Source organism: Corvus moneduloides, chromosome 3 (genome assembly GCF_009650955.1).
Source record: "Corvus moneduloides isolate bCorMon1 chromosome 3, bCorMon1.pri, whole genome shotgun sequence".
Classification (NCBI taxonomy): Eukaryota; Metazoa; Chordata; class Aves; order Passeriformes; family Corvidae; genus Corvus; species Corvus moneduloides.
Genome location: NC_045478.1, coordinates 50,506,549 through 50,526,972, shown reverse-complemented (window position 1 = coordinate 50,526,972; position 20,424 = coordinate 50,506,549). Strand labels below are relative to the sequence as shown.

The 20,424-nt window shown below is 46.0% G+C and overlaps 2 protein-coding genes across 3 annotated transcripts; one reads left to right on the top strand and one right to left on the bottom strand.

Moving 5' to 3' along the window:
- Positions 1–4,059: 4,059 nt before the first annotated feature.
- MARCKS (myristoylated alanine rich protein kinase C substrate) lies at positions 4,060–9,898 on the bottom strand. 2 transcript variants are annotated; one of them, XM_032101515.1, is made up of 3 exons: positions 9,816–9,898; positions 7,250–7,422; positions 4,060–6,117 (listed from the first exon to the last, which is right to left on the bottom strand). In XM_032101515.1, exons 2-3 carry the CDS (start codon positions 7,346–7,348, stop codon positions 5,356–5,358), a joined length of 861 nt encoding a protein of 286 aa, XP_031957406.1. In that variant the 5' UTR covers positions 7,349–7,422; positions 9,816–9,898; the 3' UTR covers positions 4,060–5,355. The 2 variants fall into 2 exon arrangements, with proteins under 2 accessions (XP_031957406.1, XP_031957405.1); XM_032101514.1 differs by lacking the exon at positions 9,816–9,898 and adding an exon at positions 7,670–7,862.
- LOC116440600 (AT-rich interactive domain-containing protein 1B-like) lies at positions 9,462–10,278 on the top strand. The gene has a single exon (XM_032101516.1). It carries the CDS (start codon positions 9,532–9,534, stop codon positions 10,000–10,002), a length of 471 nt encoding a protein of 156 aa, XP_031957407.1. The 5' UTR covers positions 9,462–9,531; the 3' UTR covers positions 10,003–10,278.
- Positions 10,279–20,424: the final 10,146 nt, after the last annotated feature.

The following is a 20,424-nucleotide window of genomic DNA, read 5'->3' as shown; positions in this document are numbered from 1 at the left end:
ACACCACCAGCAATAATTCCCTGTACTTGCAGTTCTAAAATCAGAATTGTGTTAGGTGCCAAAAAAAAAAAAAAAAAAAAGACCCTCCCCCTCCCTTTAATTGAATAATGCCTTTGCTATTTCATCTAAATTTATCATATCTTTGAAAATTAATATTCTATATGTCTTGTTTGTGTCTTTCCAACTGCAAATATTAATGTCTCGTTTCACTTGGTATCTTGATAGTCCTGTTTTGGATAAACATGACTTCCTACAGCAAAGACTGAGGGCAAAGATGTGTAAATAATACTTGTAACCCTCCTCAAGACTTCAAAACATTCTAAAATCATTAACTTAAGCTTTATGTCACCTCCATCAGATAACATTATTGATATCCTAAAAAAGGGGCGTTCTGAATCCGAGTTTCTTGCTTTTGTATAAAAAGTGTACTCAACAATACAGCCCAAATTTACATATTTCTAACTCTGTACTTCATTCACAGGGCGCTACTTTGGTCACTCTTCTGTTTAGGCATAAGTTGCCACTTTGATCCCATAGCTAACCCTCCTCTGATCTTCCCAATAGGCAACGTTTCCACTTCAGAGCAAGCTCCACAGTTGTCTCAGTAAACGCATCATGAAACACACTGCTACATCTTCCCTTTCTCAATCCCCAAACAAGCAACAGACCTTAAAAGCTCACCACCACACTGGCTCTCCCTGGGGCAAGCCAATACACAGGCTTTCAGTAACCCTGCACTTCTTTGTAGCACCACTTCTTACACTCCCTTACTCCAGTGACAGGACGCTGCCTGGCCTGCTTGCCTCTGCCCTGCCGGACTCATCATCGCAATGCCAACAGTTCCCACTAACTGACAGTTACCTGAGGATCTTGGATTTGTAAGGATAACAAATTAACCCCACTGTCTATACCATGTTATAAACAATATACCATTGTCATTTGCTCCTTCAGGAAAAAAAGCACCTGCTTTATTCTATCTCAGTGATCTGAGCATGGTAAAAAAAAATTGTCCTAAGCTAGAATCAGGATGCTTTCAACTAAGCTACATCATCATGGAAAACACATCTCACCTCAGTCTCTCAAAACAAACAAACACTGAAACCAATCCATATCACCAGTGATGACCTTTTACTACTCTTTCACTATACAAATAGCATGAAGACCAAATTCACAGGACTAATTTTGCAGGAAACCATTAACCAGCACTAGTTTCAGACTATAATGTGTATCATTCTAGATTTTTTTAAAAAGGCAACATTAAAGGACTTGTAACTTAGAAAAACCCAATCAAAACAGATGAAAACATTCAACCTTTATCTAATCATCTGCAAGTGAAGTTCAAGAGTTAGCTGTTTCAAACAGTACTGTAGAACAAAGAACATTCTTAAAACACAGACAACATCATCATAAAGGAGTGAAATACCCACATATGCAACACTTGGATCTAATACAACCAACAGGAGGTTTTAGATATGTGAGAAGTTGATACAAGGAGACTTGATTTGTATTCCAGGGATTGTGGACACAAGAAAGAAGATGATGGCACTCCAGCAGAAGCTAAAGCCTCAGCTCCACTTTCCCTCACCCACCTTTCCCTTTTCTTGCCTTGCTTCCTTGACTGAAGACAAAATCTCTAGAGTTTCACGTAAATAAGTATCAGGACCAGATACAAAACTCAAGTATTTGAGGTCAGACATTGTGATTTGGAAAGTCTGAAATTAAGTTTAGATATTACCAAGATAGGCATGATATCTGAAAGCACTTTTGTACAACCAGGTTATATTATTGAACAAGGAAAACTGTCGCCTCAGTTTAAGTAAATAAACAAAAGAAGTAAATCTCTAGAGCCCCTAGTCAGGCAAAATTAGATTTTAGTAAATCTAAATTTACTAAAAGTAAATTAGTAAATTTTACTAAATTAGTAAATTTTACCTAAAAATATGACATTGTTTCACCACAACAGAAGTTACCTTGTTCATAGCAATAATATTCTGCTTAAAAAGAACCACGATATAGGAAAATTGGTTTGAAATCACACATTTTAAATTCACATATGCTGAGAGAATTTGTTGAACTTACAATACCTATTATAATTAGCATTTTCATTGAGTCAACCAATGCAATAAAGAAAAAAGTATAAAGCTTTCTCAGTAAGAAGATGAACCACCTGACCAGTCACTAACACCCAGCCCCTTCATTTTTCTTGTACATAAAAAAAGGATATTCCACAACTCCACAGAAATGACTACTCAGTCCCTTGGGGACCCAGGGAGGAAAGATGATACTTCTGCACAATTCTCTGGCAGGAGGTAGCAGTTCAAAACTCCTCCATTTTCATGATTCCAAGCCCTTTCTGACTTCTGTCTTCTTAAACCACACAGTGTAAAACTGGCATCATCAAATCTCACCCGACTGCTGGGACCAGAAGAGCAGACCACGCAAGTGATGTTCTTAAGATGCACTTTTGAAACTCTACTAGTGTTAGGACTTGGAAATATATTTCAAGTCAAGCCAAGCCACAGAATGACAAAGCCCCAAGCCAGAAGTCCATCTGCCAGGGGCAGGAGCAACTCTGCACTCCCAGGAATAGGAAGTGCTTCAGAAACCACCAGCTGAGTGAGGAAAAAAACCATGAAAGTTTGAGAGGTTAAGAAAAATCTGAAAAAGAACTTTACTAGTAATTATTTTTTTATATGTACATATACAGTTTGACAAAAAAAAAAAAAAAAAGAAGAAATTCAGACTCCTCTTTAAGAATCCTTGGATTTAAATATATATATATATTTATTAAAAAGAGACATTGAGTCTATGACCAAGACATTATGCGTCTCAGAACAGGTTTTTACAGCCATGTTATAAAAACCCCTTAGCAAAGCAGTTATGCACTAGACTTCAAACACATGTACTCCAAGAATGACACTGGTGTGGAGGATCTTGTTTTACATCCATTTATTTTTGTCCCTCAGCAATTATAGCATAATTTCCATACATTTCTAAAGTTAGAGAAATACCAGGGCAACTAGAGTACATACAAGCCAAAGTTAAAATGGTAGACAACTGAATTAAAAAACAAACAAAAAAAAAAACCCCAAAAAAATCAAAAAACCGAAACAAAACAAAAACAAGTATGCATTCAGCAGGAAATCTACTATACTTCATTCAGTTTAGGCTTTGTTCTTTAGGGAACAAGGTGCTAACGTGCCATTTTCTCATAAAATGAATCATAATTGCTTCCAAAGAGTTTCTGCTGAAAATGGAGGAAGCAAATAAGTGTAACACTAAACTTTCTCCTATAAACTTAGAAGCAACACTTTCTTGAATCAATTTCCACCCTCCAAACACCACTGCTGCTTTTCTTACAGGAACCCACTGTTTTATTAAGGCATAATATGCCCTGAGCAATATGCTGAAAATTAGCCAAAAAGCCTAACAATTAGAGGCAAGCACCAAGTAATTTTTTTTGACAAATTTTGAAATCTGTTTTGAAACTCACCTGTACTTAGGAGTAGCACTTGAGGAAAAAAAGAGAATATTGCTTTTAATTACTTTAAGCAGAATGGCAGTGTTAGTTTCCCCCTTCTCCTTCCAGGCTAAAGTTTTCAAGCTAATCTCCTAGGTACCAAAGTAGGACCAGCATACCAGGACCTAAGTGGGACATCTGTTCAAGAGCTTAATTTTTAAGCAACTCAGCACAAAAATTTCAGTGCCCCACCCTAAGCAATTTAAGTTAAATCTTATTTTCCTCAAGAGGCAAGACCCTCATAAGCTGGATACCTCTGGTCTTAAAAGCAAGATGGAGTCTGGACAGGAGAATCATACACTGTACATGCTCAGACTGCCTTCCAGTCTTCTTTTTAAAGCCAGAAAAGCCTACAAATTACCTGGTGCACTGCACAGTTTCTCTGTAAATTGCACAGTATTACCGAGTCCAAGATCCAGGAAGGTAGTTTCCAAAGCTAGTGCTAACAGCTCACATGACTTTCTCTGTACAAATTTAGGCAATACTGGCTAGTCCCTTTAAGCTACCAGAGTATCCATAAAAGAAAGACAACCAAATTATACATTTTATTCACATTTATTTTTCGCTTTTAGTGTGCTCACAGAAAATTAGAACACCTTAAGCAGGAGTTTAATAGCAATTTTTGTAAGCAAAGTTACATTCCATCTCTAAGTCAAATTGGTCAAAGCTTCTCCAGTATTTACAAAAACATGATAGACAAGATGCTACACAAAAAAAAAAAAAACCATTGCATCTGAAGAGTTTTCCTTTATTTTCAAAGACAACTGGAAAAGAAAGCATTGTCTGCTGTAATCAAAAACATACCACAGTATAAACAGTAACCATTCCACTTATCACAGCTTGGTTGAGTTTAAAATTTGTGTTTAAAAGGTCCAAGATGACTGCAGTTTTACAAAAATGGGCAGGGTGGAAAGAGTTGCAAACTTCATGTGCTTCTGGATATCAAGATTTGTTTTTTTTATACAATAGTCACAGTTAAAAACACCCTGCTGGTAATACATAATTACACTTTATTAAGGTCATAAACCAGCAATAAACAATAAAGCCTATACAACTTGTATTTCTACTTAATCACTGACTGATACAGCTAACATGAGATAAGTGAAAAGTTCCTATGGTTTAAATGAATTCCTAAGACTATGATCTCTTTATCTGGGTATTGATTTTTATTTTTTATTTTTTTTTTCCTTTTTCCTTTCCTTCTTAATCAAGACTTGTAGTGTTGTAAACCTTATAGAACATCTGCCTCACAAAATACATCGTAATAACTTTCTTTTAAAAAAAAGACTAACCCCTTACATCATTTCTGGCGGGGCGCGCTCCCGGCAAGGGCTGCGCGCCCCGGGTTCCCCACTGCGGCCCCTGTCACTTCATTTGATATCCCTTATTGACCCACCCATCTCCTTCATATATGGGCATGTCCATAGACCGATCGGCACAAGTTTTATAATATGAAGAGAGTTGCAAAGTATGACATTAAAAAGTAAACGAATTAAAAAAAAACCAAAAACAAACAAAACGAAACAAAAAAAAAAAAAAAAAAGAACCAATCAAAACAAAACATTAATACTGATGAAAAAAAAGCCCCAAAAAACCCAAAATATAGAGGATGGGAGAGGAGGGCGGAGGGGAGCCCCCCTCCGCCCGTTGGAATGGCGGCAACACACAACGATTTGAGATGGGAGCTGCGGGGGGAGAGAAAAAAAAGAAACGAGACATCTTTTAAATCAATCCCTGGTTGTAGACAAGTTCTCCGAGACCAGTACCTGGCACCACTCCAACAAACAAACAGGGGGGAAGAAAAGTCCGTCGGCGAGGGGCGGCGGCGGCGCTTACTACTCCGCCGACTCGGCGGCGGGTCCCTCCGGACTGCTCTCGGCGGGAGGCTCCTGCCGCGCCGGCTCCTCCGCGGGGGCCGCCTCCTGCTCGCCGCTGCCCGCCTCGCTCGTGGCGGCGCCGGCGCCCGCCGCCTCCTCCGCCGCCTTCGCCTTCCCCTCCGCTGCCTGCTGAGGCGGCTGCTGCTCCTCGGCCGCCGCTGATGCCGGGGCCTCTTCTCCCGCCGCCTTCTCGGGAGCGGCCTCGTCCGATTTGGCCTCCTGCGAGTCCCCCGCCTCCTCCTTCGCCGCCTCGCTGCTGCCGGCCGCGCACGCCTCCTCGGCGGCCGCCTTGCCCTCCTCGCTGCCCGCCGCCTCGGGGGCCGCCGCCTCCTCCTTCCCGCCCTCCGCTGCCGCGGCGGCGCCGCCGCCCTCGCCCTCGGCCCCCTCGCCGGCCTCCTTCTTGTTCTTCTTGAAGGAGAACCCGCTGAGCTTAAAGGACTTCTTGAAGGAAAAGCGCTTCTTTTTTTTTTTCGGGGTCTCGCTGCTGGATGAGGGGGTCGCGCCCTCCTCAGTCTTGGGGGAGGACTCGCCCTCCGCCGGGGAGGCCGGCTCGGTGCTCTCCGCCTCTCCCGCCTCCTTCTCGGAGGCGGGCTCCGACGAGGCCGCCTCCTCCTTGCCCGTCTCCTCGGCGGGCGCGCTGCCGTTCGCCTGTACCTCCTCCTTGCCCGCCTCCGCCGCCGCGGGGGAGGCGTCGCCGTTCACCTTCAAGTGGCCGTTCTCCTGCAAGACAGGGACCAGCGTTACCGGCGGTGCCCGGGGCAGTCTCGGGGCGCCGCCGCCGCCCTCCCCGCCCGCCGGCCTCCCCGCGCCGCTTCCCGCGGTTCGAAGCCCCGCGCTCTCGCCGGGCCGGGCGCCCCCAGCGGCGGGCGGAGTGCTCGGCGGCCGCCAGAGGGCGCTCCGGCTCCACGCAGCGGCGGCCGCGCCGCGCACCCCCGCCCCCGGCGCGCCCCGTCCAAGCCGCGGCGGCGGCGCGGGGCGGGGAAGGCGAACAAAGCTCGCCCGGCCCGGCCCCGGCCCCCCGCCCGCCGCGGCCCCTCTGCGTCCAGGCGGTGCGGCGAGGCGCCCCCGCCTTCCCCCCCCTCCCCCCCCCCACTCACGCCGCATTTGCATCTTTCAGGCGCCCGGAGCGCGGCTGGCTGCCCCGGGCGGCAGCTGCGGGGGCGGCGGGGGGTGGTTGCCCGCAACGCCGCCGCCGCCGCGCGGGGCGGAGGGGACGCGGCCAGCCCGGCTCACGGGTGGGGAGGGGGCGCGGGTGGGTGACAGAATGCTGTGTCCCACGGCTGCCGATTCCCCGGCGGGGCGGCCGCGGACGGGGCGGGCGGCGCAGCCCCCGGCCCGCGCTCTCGCCCGAGGGGGCTGCCCGCGGAGCCCCCCGCCCGGCGGCTCCGGGCCCCGCTACTACACGGCCATCCGGCTCTGCCGCGAGAGGCGTTCCGCGCGAGGCACCGAGCGTCTTCGGGAGGAGGCTAAGCGGGCAGAAAAGCCAAGCGGTGTAAGATCCTTCAGTTTACGAGCGATTGGGACACTCCACCATAATACACGAGGGATTAAAAAAAAAAAAAAAAAAAGGGAAAAAAAAGAGAGAAAGAACCGTGCCCCTTCCCCCCCGCCCCCCACGCAGGAAAGATAAAGGAACGAATCATTCAAAGCCGAGCCCGTTTAACCAAAATAAAGAAATTATTCCTTTGCCTCGAGTTGCAAAGATAAAAGGATCGACCGTGTTCTCCATTGAATGTGCCACTGGGGCATCAAAGGAAGAAGAATTAAACAGGATGCGAAAGAGAGTCCGTCGAAGTTGGCTTTAAAAAAGGAGTAGATTTAATATTTTTTAAAATTTCTTTTCGGTTTTTACCTGTCCATTCGCCTTGGATGGAGATGCAGCCACTGCTTCCCCAGGTTTCTCGGCGGAGGCTTCGCCCTTTGCAGCGGTCTTGGAGAACTGGGCACCCATGCTGTCTTATTCAACAAAGAAACTCAACAGATCCAAAAGGAGGGGAAACAAAGAGCGTTGGGTTGGTATAAATACTGGGCGACCAGCAGCAGCAGCAACACACACACACACCAGAGGGGAAAAAAAAAGAGAAGAGAGAACAGAACCGATTATAATGCACTCCTTTTAAAAAATTTAAAGTTGAAGAGATCAAAAAGCAGCAGCACAGGAGGGAGGGGGAAAAAAGGGAGGAAAAAGTCGAGCAAAAAAAAAAAAAAAAAAAAAAGGAGCCCAAGTTTAGTAAAAAAGAAGTAATAAAAAATCCCAGATTTGTAGCCGTACTGTAGACAAGGAGAAAATGGAGAAATCTCCCTGGTTGCTAATAAGATGCGGAGTCCAACGCCCAAGTGCACAGATGAATGGGCTTCCCGAGCGGTGACGGCAGCGCTCCGCCCGGCGCCGGCCAATCGCGGCCGCCGCGCACAAAGGGGGGCGGGGCCCGCCCGCCCGGCGAACAATGGAGCCGCGATGGCAGCGGTTTGAAATCGGCCCCCGGCCGATAATGAATGTGCCGCTCCGCTCCGCCGCGGCGCGGGCGGGCGCGCCGGGCCCCGCGCCGGGCCGCCAACAAAACACCCCGAGCGAGCGAGCGAGAGAACGGGGCGGGCGGGCGGGCAGGCAGGGACAATGGTGCGAGAGGGGCGTGCGGGTGAGTGCGAGTGCGAGTGTGAGTGAGAGCGTCCCGGCCCCGCCGCACGCCCCCGCCCGCTGCCGCCGTGAGAGAGCAACAGATAGTGTGTGCGAACCCCGGGCGGGGGAGAGAGGGAAGGAGGGGATTTGCTGCTTGCTTTTTTTTTTTTTTTTTTTCCCCCCCCCTTTGTTTTTTTTTTTTTTTTTCTTCCCCGGGTTTAATTGGTCGCGATTGTTAAATCGCCCCCAATTTGGAAGGTATTTGAACCACGTAGATCGGGTTTCGCCGAACGAGATCACGAGTCGAAATTAGTAGGTCTGTAGGCCAGATGTTGCAAACGCTAAAGCAGCGGCAGCAGGAGCCGCTGCCGGAGCAGAAACGGACCCCTCCCCCATAGCGATATTGGCTTGGAATAAAATATTTTGTGATTAGCTTACGGCTCTAATTAAATTCTGCTGTCTGATTATTCCTGATTTGTGTTTTTAAAGTATTTTCTGAGGCGGTGACCCACTTCATGATTACATTTCCATGCACTCAAGTAGTGGGCGAAGCGACGTTATCAGGGAAACATTCGCGCTTACCCAAACCTCAGCCCCGAGTGTGTATTTACGTTGAATTTAAACCCTCGAATAAGATGTAACCCGAAACCAATGCACGCGAATTAACGGTGATCTGGAGCGCTTATCAGCGCTGGGGTGGGCGAAATATCACGGACCCGAGTGATTTCCTTTCTCGGGGGAGGGGGCGGCGTATGCGGGGAGCTGGCTGGCTCCCTCCCTCAGTGCTGCGATGCGGGGAAGGCTGGCCCAGACCCACCCCCCCCTTTCCCCCCCGGCACCCCAATCCCCTTTTAAGGAGCAGAAACGAGCGTCAAGAACGATCGTTTCCCAAAGTGGGCTAATCTCCTCCGAACGCCTCTTGTTTATAAACAAGGATGTTAAAATGATTCCGATAATGAAGGGCTGCGGAGCGGGTAGGCTCGGCCCAGCCTCCCACCTCCCTCTCCCCGAGGATTGCCGGGGCTGGCGGGATCGGTGGGCTTCGTGCGGACGCCGAGAGTCGCCTCTCGGTAACCCCGGCGAGGGCAGCCGGTTGCTTTCAATCGCTCGAGGGAATATTTCGTTTCTTGGAGGGCAAAAAGGGGCATTTGGTTGGTGTTTTTTACGGGGGGGATAGAACCTCTCCCTCCCTCCCGCCGCATTTCACGCACAGCCCCTCCGCAGCCGCTGCCGCCGCTCCCTTTGTCTGGGCCGCCGCCGCCCGCCCCGCCGAGCACGGCGCAGCAGCGTCCCGCTCCCCCGGGGGCAGCCCCCCACGCCCACCCGTGCGCCCCGCACCGGCAACACCCGCAGTCGCCGGGGCCGGCGCGGGGGCGGCCGCCGGCCCGGCCGGGGTGACCGCCCACGGCAGGGCGGGGGTGCCGGGGGTGCCGCCGCCGCGCCCCGGGGCTCCCTCGGCCGGGCCGCGCCGCCGGGCGGTTTCCCTGGAGACGGCGGGGGGTGGCGGGGCCTCCATGGTGGGATCGGGAGCGGAGCAGGGCGGGGGCTGCTCTGCCCGCTCCGGCGTCACCTGCGGCCGCCGGCCCCGCTGCTGCGGGGCTGGGCTGGGCTCGGCGGGGCCGGGTGGGACCGCGGCTGTGGCCTGGGGCGCCGCGGCGGCAGCTCCCGGGGGCCGCGGTGGCGGGAGCCGCTCTCCGGGGATGCGCCGGCTGCCGCCTCTCCCGGGCGTGCGGGCGGAGTGGTGTGCGGCAGCGGGCACCGGCGGCAGAAGGGATGGAGCGAGCTGCGGAGGGCTCACCTTATGGCGTGACGGCAACGCGACCGTGGGGCACGGCCAGCCGGACAGCTTCCTTCTTCGGGATCCTTCCCCACTTCTCAGCTGCATGCGCTGTGTTTCCTCTGCTCCTTTTAATCTGGATATTAAGCAAATCGTGATTTTGTTGGTGGTGGTTTGGGTTTTTATCTTTTTAGACTGGTTGATGTAACAGATCACCTCAGAAGACCTGCTGGAAGACCTTGACAGGATTTCACAATCAGTATTAAAAGGCACCTGTCCATCTTGAACGGGTATATGCAATTTCATCGGCACGGGCAGATGCGTTTCTACTTTCCACCGTAGCTATGTCTGAATTTCAGAGTAGTGTCACTGAGAAATTTCACAGAGTGACTGTGAGTTTAGACAGTTGCTTTGCATTATGCTTTTGATATGTTTTTCAAACATTTCAATGTTTTGCAACTTGAAAAGAAAAAGAGAAAGTAAAGAAGAAAAAGCTTTGACTGATCTTACTCTAGGTACTTAGTTCCACAAGTTCTTCTGTAGAGTCTCTGGACAAGCGGGAAATCTGGAATATATGTACGGTCCCTCTGTCAGTCCCAGTGCAGTTAAAACCTGGACATCTGTCTCTAAACCAAACCCTTGACCGTGAGGTGCAAATATGAGATTTAACTCCTTGAATGACCTCTTGAGTCCATCAGTTACCAGGCTGCTCCTTGTCGCACCACACCTTTATCCACCAGGCAAAGAGATATGCTGGAGGGGAGATTCCTCTTTCTTAAACATGTACTTTACTTAACTTCCTGATCTTTTAATCTCTTTCCAAGAGGCAGGGAGAGGGAAAAGAGAAATACAAAGACAGACAGACAGAAAGAAAGACAGAAAGAAAGCAAGAAAGCAAGAAAGAAAGAAAGAAAAAGAAAGAGCTCAGTGTTTTGTAGCAGGACTAATCAGTTACAAATATGACAATACCAGTTTTCTACTGTGCCTTCCACATAAAAAGTTGTCATAGAACTTCTGTGGCAGGAACAAGGATGTACCAGTGTAAAGGTGCTTGTGTATAAGGTGTTGGAGATTTAGTGCCTGAGAAAAGCAGTACCATTGTAAAGTGTATTTGTGTTAAGGCTTTTATCACAATAGCTGTGTCAGCAAAACACCCATATTCCCCCTGTGTCACGTGTAGTGATATTTCTAAGAAACATGACAGCCATGACTGAGAGACAGCTCTGTGGAGCCCAAAAATGAAGAAGTGATGGGGCTGGGGAGCTGTTCTTGCGCGGGCATAAGGATTTGCTTCCCCTTGCTCCTCCAAAGGTTTAAGGGCCCCATCACTGCAATTTCCTGATTTCTAATAGTGTGTTGCACCCCCCAGATGAAGTTGTCTTTTTGCAGTACTTCCAAAATATGACTCCTATCAGCACATTTTTCCTGAAGCATTTTCATCCTCAACCTTTTGGGAGGGCAGAAGACTGAGGTGTGGACTGATGAAATACTTTGTACAGTGCTACCCAGCAAATCAGCCTCTCAGCTAACTCAGTGTTACTGATTCTTGGCTGTGACTTCATGATCATTAATATTAAATCTATGCCTTGCAGCTACAGCTTTGATTGGGCATAAACACAAACCTTCCTGTCAAGCTAGCCTGGTATAAGCATGGTATGTAGTGCTTATGTCAACTTTGCACTAACTTTCTGTGGGGAGGCTAGGAAAAAAGCAGATAGCTTTTGGCCCAAGAGCAGCTGAGGCAAAGTTGCCCCTGCAAAGTGTTTGGCCACATGTAGAACGAAAGCTGAATGTGGTGCCACAAGCTGGGTTATGTGTCTGTGGAAATCCTGACCTTACATCAGGTCCTCTGAAGCTGCAGTTTACCACCCTGTGAAAGCATGGCTTCTGACTCCTGCAGCCACTGCCAAACCTCCCAACTCACTAGTATCCAGCTTTGTTTTCTTTTCCCAATACTGTCTAAAACATTCATGTTCATCCATTCCTGAAATACAGGTGAATGAAGTGGCATTTTCATTTACAGTTCAGGAAAAGGAGAAAGCTGCTCAGTAACAGCTCCCTGCCAGTACAGCAGATGCTAACTGGAGTCCCAGAAAAACCCATCGGTGACACTCGTACTCTGCTAAGGTAAAAGCTCAATCATTAACATGTTTTAACTCCTATTAAAATTTGAAACTTTTAAAAACGTGTCCTAACTTGCCACTTGTAGTTGGGACACAAATGTATTTTAACTTGTTTGCTGGCAAATGCACTAAAATGCAACACGCCCTGTCAACACTGAGAATTTGAAAACATGTTAATTAAAAGTTTTCACTGACACCTTTTTTTTTTTTTTTAAATGCACCTTTATTCTCGTCCAGACAAGCCTTTAAAGAAAGTGAATCTAAAAGCGGTTTTGGGAGCTGGAATCCAGTGTTTACAGAAATCCTGAAAGAGTATGTGCTTTCTAGTGTTCATGTTGTGACTGTCCCCTGGGTGATCTGAGATCTGAGGAGGTGCTGGGAAACCTCCTTGTGTCCTGGGGTGCACAGAGACCTTTTTTATGTGCAGAGAGAGCAGCAAGCAAACTAAAAAGTTGTAATCAAAGTTTACACCAAGAGATAATGTTCCCTATATTCTCATCTACCACAAGTCCTTTCTTCTCTTGTCCTGGTCCTTATGGAGAAACAATGTAAGACAAGCATAGGACAGAAAACATCTTGCTTTCACAGGAACTGTTGAACTGGGACAGTTCTGGTAACAGGGGAACAGGATAATATGAGGTAAACAATGTTAAAAGTTTCAAAAGTAAATTCAGATTTGCAGAATACCTGCATCTTTTCCAGTTTCCTAAAAATGAGTATCTCATGATGTCTGAATCAGTGCTCTGATTTCCTCCTGACACATCACATCAGTTTCTTCAAGCTTTACTCCAGTTTGGTGCAATGCTATCGAAAGCTTTTAACCTTTATGTCACTCACAACCATTACAAGCCCTTTACTAATATTTGCCAAGCTTTTATTAACTGAATACTTTCAACAATGTTTGTTAAATAGGACCCAGACTGTTTGAATGTCCAGTGTGCTGGGAAACTGAAAACTTAACAGAGCTTATATATTTTAAATGTATCATACAGCTGGTATCTCTCATAGCTAATAAAAAAATATCTGTCAACCAACTGGATAAGTGGCCTCCAGTAATGAGGCTGGTTACTTCTGGGAAGTAAAAAATCCACAAATTAAAATCAAGAATAAGAAAACAAACAATAAACCCAACTCAACCCCCCAAAAATTTTTCTTAGGTGATACAAAAGTAAAAACACTCCAGTAAGGCCCAAGCCCCTCCCTTAAGAGCAATCACAGCAAGACACAATAACTAACAGGGAAGGTGTTACTATACTGCTAAAGGACTGGTCCATTCTATATGCTGGTTCTGCTTTAAGGAACACCATTTCAGCAGCAAAGAAAGGGCATTTGGCTTCATTGTGTTAAGCAGGGTGTGGACAAAAAAACATAGAGATAGCAGAGAGTTGTAAACCCTTTACAACCTTCAGTTCTAAGGACAAATACTGCTCCACTGCAGTTCCCCAACAGCATTACTCGGGGTAAGTCAATTGCAGCAGTAGTCCTTTGCTCCCTTCGTTCCTGTGCTCTGGCCCTACAGTTCCACTCCCTCCATTGTGTGTACCCTGGCTTTCCTCTGACCTCTTGATAAGCCATTTTGGAGAGTTAACACAGCAGAAAACTACTATTTCTCTCTTCCCCAATACGCCTCCTCCATTCTCCCCCTCCCTCCCTCCCTGGCTTTTTGAACAGGGAAGGGTAGTTTCCTGATGGTCTAGCTTCTGTAACCCTTGGTGTGGCCAGACAAGTTGCAGCGATGACAAGCAGGTGATAACCTGATTGAGCATGAAGTTAAGCTTCAGTTCTATTGACGTGTGCTTCAACAGCACCACTGCCTCACACAGTCCCCTTTTTCTGCAACTTGTTCTTGCTTCCAGTTTCCTGATTCTCTTTCAATTCTGCTGGGAAGAGTGATCTAAGTAAAAAATGCCTGATGAGCAGGTATCTTTTAGAATGGGATTGATAGGTGATATCTCATCACGTTTTATTGAAAGACCACGTGTGCTTTAATGATGACTACTTTGTGTCATGTGGCTACAGCCAGCCCAGCTTGTATGAATTCCAGCTACATTTGGAGGGGCCAGGAGTTACGTAAGAGTGGAATCATGTAAATTTATGCTGAAAAGTGTCACAGAGTGTGAAATGAAACTGATGGACCCAGCTAAACAGAAATCTATCTAAAATAGGAAATGGGAAGCATTTAAGCTTGACTCAGAGATTTGGATTCCAGACGTAGTTATTGTGAATTGAAACTGATTTAGGGTTAAATTAGCAGCCTCCACATCAAGTGCCTAGGCTCTCTGTAGGGCTCAGGCTATGGGGAGAAAGCCAAGTGCCAAAGTCTGTAATTTGCCCAGCTGGCAGGTAGAGGCTGGTACCCTAAGTCTGGTTTTATGATTCTCACTGCCTGAAAAAAAATACACTGCAGCCACAAGGTGCAAAAGGCTAAGCCAGTACAAGTTGCTGTTGTTGTGTTGTTGTTTTTGTTTTTATACTCAGCTCACAAAGGCTGTTTGCTTCAGGTAGCTGGAATAAACATTATAGACTGCATCCCAGTCAGCTTGGCAGAAATGTATGTGACATGTACCGTCTGGTGTCCTAGTAGGGCACAGATTTTATATCAGTGGTCATGTAATCCCCAGCTATACAGAAATACATCACAAATAGGAAATACAAAGCATTTGTGCCTGTCTCAGAGACTTGGATTCCTTATATTTGGTTGTAGAGAAATATATCCCTTTACTTGGAAGCCAGCGCTCTGACCTCTTCCCTGCTGTGAGGTGCTTTTGCCCCTTTGAAAGCTTAAGAGGCAGTCCCCTTTCATCCAGGAAGCATGGCTTTAATTCCCACCTAAGAAAATTTGAATCCCTTCATTTACCTCCCTCTGCTTTTCCCATGAAGTTCTAGGATGAGGAAATGTGAGCACAAATGTTTCCATTTTCTCTTGCTGAAGCTGTTCGACAAAGGAATTAAGAGTTACTCTTTGGCATGGAGCATTAGATAGTAATTGCTCCAAAACCCGAGCATGATTCTGCAGTCTAATTGCTTAGCAGGCCTGCCTGGGAGTGGGAGACAGCTTGCCTCTGGTCCTTGCTCTTCTGAAAGTGTTACTGTTTTCTAGTTTGTAGCTCTTGGGGCAAGCAAGGCCGGGCCCTCATGGTCCAGTGTTAGCAGTCTGACTCAGTGACTTCAATATACAGTTATGATCCTGTTTTGTCTCACTGTTCAGCCTTCAAATAATAAGTTTTTTGCAAAGTGGAGCCCTGAGCAGAGAGCTGGTATGCCCTGGTACTGTCATGTTTCCAGCTAGGCAGGGCAGCTGCACAGCTTAGAGTAAGAGAGGTCTGCATGCTATGGCCCCTTCCCTCACATGTGACAGGACTTCCTTCACATGCAGGTAGATCAGTGTCCACACAAGCTTCAACTGGTCTGGACATCACCCATGCAGAGAGACCTCCTCTGTGTTTCCCCAGGGAAGGCCTTTGAGCAGCTGCTTCTGAAGTGCTTTGGAGACAGAACTGCTGAGGTGAGACGTGGTCTATTGGTTGGACACCTCTTGGGACACATCTTGCCTCTTGTGTCTCCCGGCATTTTGAAAAGTGGAGGCAGAAAATACTTTAAAGCTTCCTGGGCCCAATCTGATGAATTCAGCAACTTACTGATGGCTTTAAATTTTCAGTTTGTGTTTGGACAACCAAAATGCATATAGGTCCTTTTGTAGATTTAGCTGCAGTTTGTAACCCGTCAACAGAGAGATTCACTAACATTTCATATTAGGTACACCAGACTTTCAGATTTTTCATCTTTTTTTTTTCTTTTTTCCATTGTCACAATGAATGATTTAGACTCTTCAGAATATCATTCTGATACTACATACCCCCCACAATTTTATTTTGGTTTATATTATGATTAAACATTTTCATATTAGAAAGTGTTTGTTCAATGTGTATTTTGTGTTTTAGCACCTTCTTTTTCGTTGTAATTGTGTGCAGTTCTGGGCACCAGACTATAAAAAGGATATAAAACTGTTAAAGAACATCAAAGGAGAGCCACGAAGGTGGTGAAGGGCCTTGTGGGGAAGCCATAAAAGTAGTGGCTGAGATCACTTGGTCTGTTCAGCCTGGAGAAGAGGAGACTGAGGGGAGACTTCATGGCTGTCTACAGCTTCCTCACAAGGGGAAGTAGAGGGGTAGACTCTGATCTCTTCTCTGTGGTGACCAGTGACAGGACCCAAAGGAATGGCCTGAAATTTTGTCAGGGGACATTTAGGTTGGATATTAGGAAATTACCTTGTGGGTAGTTGGGCGCTGCAGCAGTGTGATTCTTGGGGTGTCCTGTGGAGGCCTAGGACTTGGATTCTATGATCCTGGTGAGTCCCTTCCAACTCAGGATCTTCTATGACTATGATTCTGCGTAACCTGTGCAAAGGAATAAGTTCATACCCACTTTTACAAACCTGTAGAAGAGTTCACCTTACTTATACAGGGAGCTCACTTGTCTTTAGGAGAATGGATATGTAGGATGAGAGCCACCTTTTTAAGTGTAATGGGTAACAGAAACTACTGTCTGCATGTCGAGGGGGTTGATCCAGCCTCCTTGTGTAAGAAATGGGTAATAAAGGTCTTTTTTTTTTTAACAATGGCTTTAGAATTTTGTTGTATAAATGTTCCTGAAGCCATGTACTGATTTTTAAATGTGTAATGACTGAAAGGTCATTTTTTGTCACCACTATTGCAAGAAACCACAGTCCAGGCTGCAGGCTTCAGGGCAGTAAATTAAAGATTGTTAAAACAAATGGATTAATGATTACAAATTCAGCTGTTTGATTTAGAAAGTCACACACGTGTAATGCAAGAGACAGGAGGGGTTATTCGTGAAATAATGGTTAAAGATTGGGGAACTTTTGTCCATATTTCTGCCCTGTGGCAGACTGCCTATAGGGGTAAGTCTCTGTAGGTACATCTGCCTGGCTGACTAGAGTGCTGGGTCGGGACTCTAGCTGTGGTAGATTTTGTTGTGCATGTTGGAAGCAGACATGGATATAAGCATAGATGAACTGGCTCCAAGTCTTGGTGAAGAATATTTTTCTGACTTGAACTCTCTGTGTCTATGCTGCCAAACACGCACCCCTTGTACCCAAGCTGCTATAAAGACACTATCAAGCACAGGCAGCAGGAGGGCTGTGTGGATGAACAGGTAGCTCCTGACTAAGCTCAGACTGAAAAAGGCAGAACGCAAGAGGCAGAAGCAGGTGACCCAGGAACAATACAGACACAGTGTGCCATGATGTAATTAGGAAAGCCAAAGCCCACCTAGAGTTAAGTCTGGTGAGGGATGAGAAGGGCTACTACAAGCATACCAGCAGCAAAAGGAAGATCAGGAATAATGTGGACCTGCTGCTGAGCGAGGGCAAGGACCGTAGTGCCAAGGGATAGAGAAAAGAACAAGATACTGAATGCCTTCTTTACCTCTCCTGGTAAGGTAGGCATTGCTGGTCAGACCAGCCTTCAGGAACATCAAGACTCTGACATCAAAAGGAAAGTCTGGAAAAAGGAAAACTCACCCTTGGTGGAGAAGGAGTGCATTGAAAGGAACATTTAAACAAACTGAATGTATACAAGCCCATGGGATCCCCTGGGAGGCACCCACAGGTGTTAAGGGAGCTGCCTGATGTCACTGAAAGGATACTGTTGGTTATCTTTGAAAATGTTGTGGTGATTAGAGCAGAATCACAAGGACTGGAAGAAAGCAAATATCAATACTGTCACTGAGAAAGGCAAAAAGAAGGATGTGGTGAACTATAGGCTAGCCAGCATTCCCTTGGTTGCCAAAGAGAGGCCGTGAAGCCTCCATCCTTGGAGATCTTCAAAAGTCATCTGATCACAGTCCCAAACAGCTGGCAGCCCTGCTTGAGCAGGGGGATTGGACAAAATGATCTCCAGAAATGCCTACACTGTGATTCTATGTGATTCAGAGTGTGATATTGTTTTCAGTCCTGCCTCAGCTATGCCTATAATCACTTTAGTTTCAAGACGTTGTATTTCTGAGATCTTGTGCCTCCATTAAATGGTTTATGGAATGTGGAAATTAATACACCTGCCTATGCACCTTGGAAGTATAAATACACCAAAGATTGTAAGGTGCTTTCAGTGAATGAGGCATACAAATGCCTTTTGTATACATTTATAAGAAAGAGAAACTTTACAATCTTTTCCCCCTGTACAGTACAAATTACATTAAAGTGTGAGAAAACAATATCTGTAATAACATTCTTGAAACTAGGAACTCAGAAACTGAGTAAATCACAGGTTTAATGTGAACCCCTGCCTTTATAAGTTCCCATGCTTTCTGTGATACTGTGTTGGAGTCTACACAGAGCAGATGAAGTAGTGTCACAGTAATTTTTGTTTGTTCCTTTTAAATTATGCTTTCTCACACTTTTGTCAGGTCTCCCATTTCCCCCCATGCAGCTATAAAAGGCTGCCTTCAGTCTGTTTAGGCTCAAGGCACGCATGCGGTCTTTTATTGACAAAAGCAGATGGCGATTTCCCCTACAATCCGTTTCCTTTTCCCTGGCTGGCATGTGAAACACGGAGAGCATACTGGAGGACATGCCATCATACCACGCCAGCCTCAAAGTGCTCCTCTCGCAGGGGAGAGCCCAGGACCTGGCTGCCCATGAGGCGTCTGAATTACTGGAAACTATTTCACATTTGGTTTAGAGCTATTTTGACAATCTTCAGCTGTATCCTTTATTTCTTCCTTCTTAGCATGTAAATGTCCTTTTTATAGTAGCTGTTCTTACAGAATTTATAGTTCTCTTTTCTTAAAGCTTCTCATTCCCAGTTCCTTGTTTTTATTTAAGTTAGTCCCTTGTCATTTCCTGGGCATACTATGCTAAGCAAAGCATACATTCAAGGGGTGACATTTTGTGTCTTCCTCAAATTATCTCATGATGCTGGCCGCTATTATTCCCTTTTTTGTCTTCAATGTGGCAGTTATGTCCTTTTTGCCATACTGCCTTTCATGCTTATGAGGAACTCTGCAAAATGTATTATTATCTTCTTTTGTATGCTTCTTTAAACCCCTTCTTTGCTTTTATACCTAGCAGTGCAAAGAAATGACTGGTTAATCCATTGATTTCTATTTTTTTTTCCTTGGATTTATTGGTAGTTATTTTGAGTTTGAAATCTCTGTGGGATCAGGCCTATCTTTGTGGACTGACATTGCCTTATCGGTTAGCATAAGGACAGAAAAAGTGCAAATTTAAGCCTCTGAGGTGCTTTAATCTTGGCAGTCCCTGAGCAGAGTTCCCCTTTCTGCATCTTACTGAGATTTGCTAGGGAGGATGTGCAGCTCAGTCAGTGTGTGGGCATAAAGCCTGTAAAGAGCTTTGGAGCAACAACTGGCTTGACACAACACATGCAAGGAACGGTTTATCCTTCATCCTTAGCCCCACATATATCACAGGCACTTTAATTTCTTTTTCTTTACGCCTGTCAGAATTTTCAGATTGCTTTTCATATGGCTGTGTTCAGCACTATTTCTTTCAGAATCAATTCAGTTTAAGTTTTTCATTCATGTACAAAGAAAAATTTCTGAAATCGACTAATAAAGCATCTGACTCATTTAAATGCTTATGAGCCTAATACTGCATTCATATTACTGAAAAAAAAAATGCTTTCCTCTAAATCTAAATTTTATGAAGCATAATCACAGGACTTTTTTGTATTCTTAAGCATTGCAAAGTTTGTACATACAATAGCATTTGCAATGCATTCATGGGTGGTCAGGAAATCTGTGAGCAGCAAGTATGAAGCACCTCCACAGTAGTAAAAGCAGGAAAAATTCCAAAAGAGAAATGGGAAAGACATAATTATCACTGAATGTGCAGCTGGACTTTCAGTGCCCAGAGAAAACAGGTAGCATCGAGCTTTTTGAGATCGTCTTTCCTTCTCTGCGCATTTGCAGCAAACAGTAATGCAGTTCTTGTACAGGCTGCAACTTCTGTGGTGATGACAAACAGAAACATCCAGGAAGGTTCAAAATGGAGCTGAGCTTGGCTTAAGCAGGCAGACAGAGCTTTCAGACTGCAAAGTTCGTTCTTTATGGAGAATATGATTTGAGTCTTCAATGATATTAATACTAAAAATGTCAAAAGCTATAAGCACATATTATAATGACATCAAACTCTTTGAGTGAAGTGTTGGTGGGTTTCTTGGAAGATTCAGATAAGGAAGGTTTCTTTCTTTATGAACACATCAATATACATGAGCATATAGAGCAGAGACCAGTCTTTGAAAGGCTTTTATATCTCACCTCTCATACCTCACACCTCATTCATAATCTCTTTATAGAGGGCAGAGTGTAGGGTGATTCCTGCTCTCCTCCCCTCTGAGTGCAGGACCCCATTTCCTGTCACCTAAAGTTCCAAAAGTGATGTTACACACACAGAAACTCTACCCTTCTTTGGCGCTTGCTTGAGGAGAAAGAGGAGCATAGCTGCTGGGGGTGAAGAAAGGCTGCGG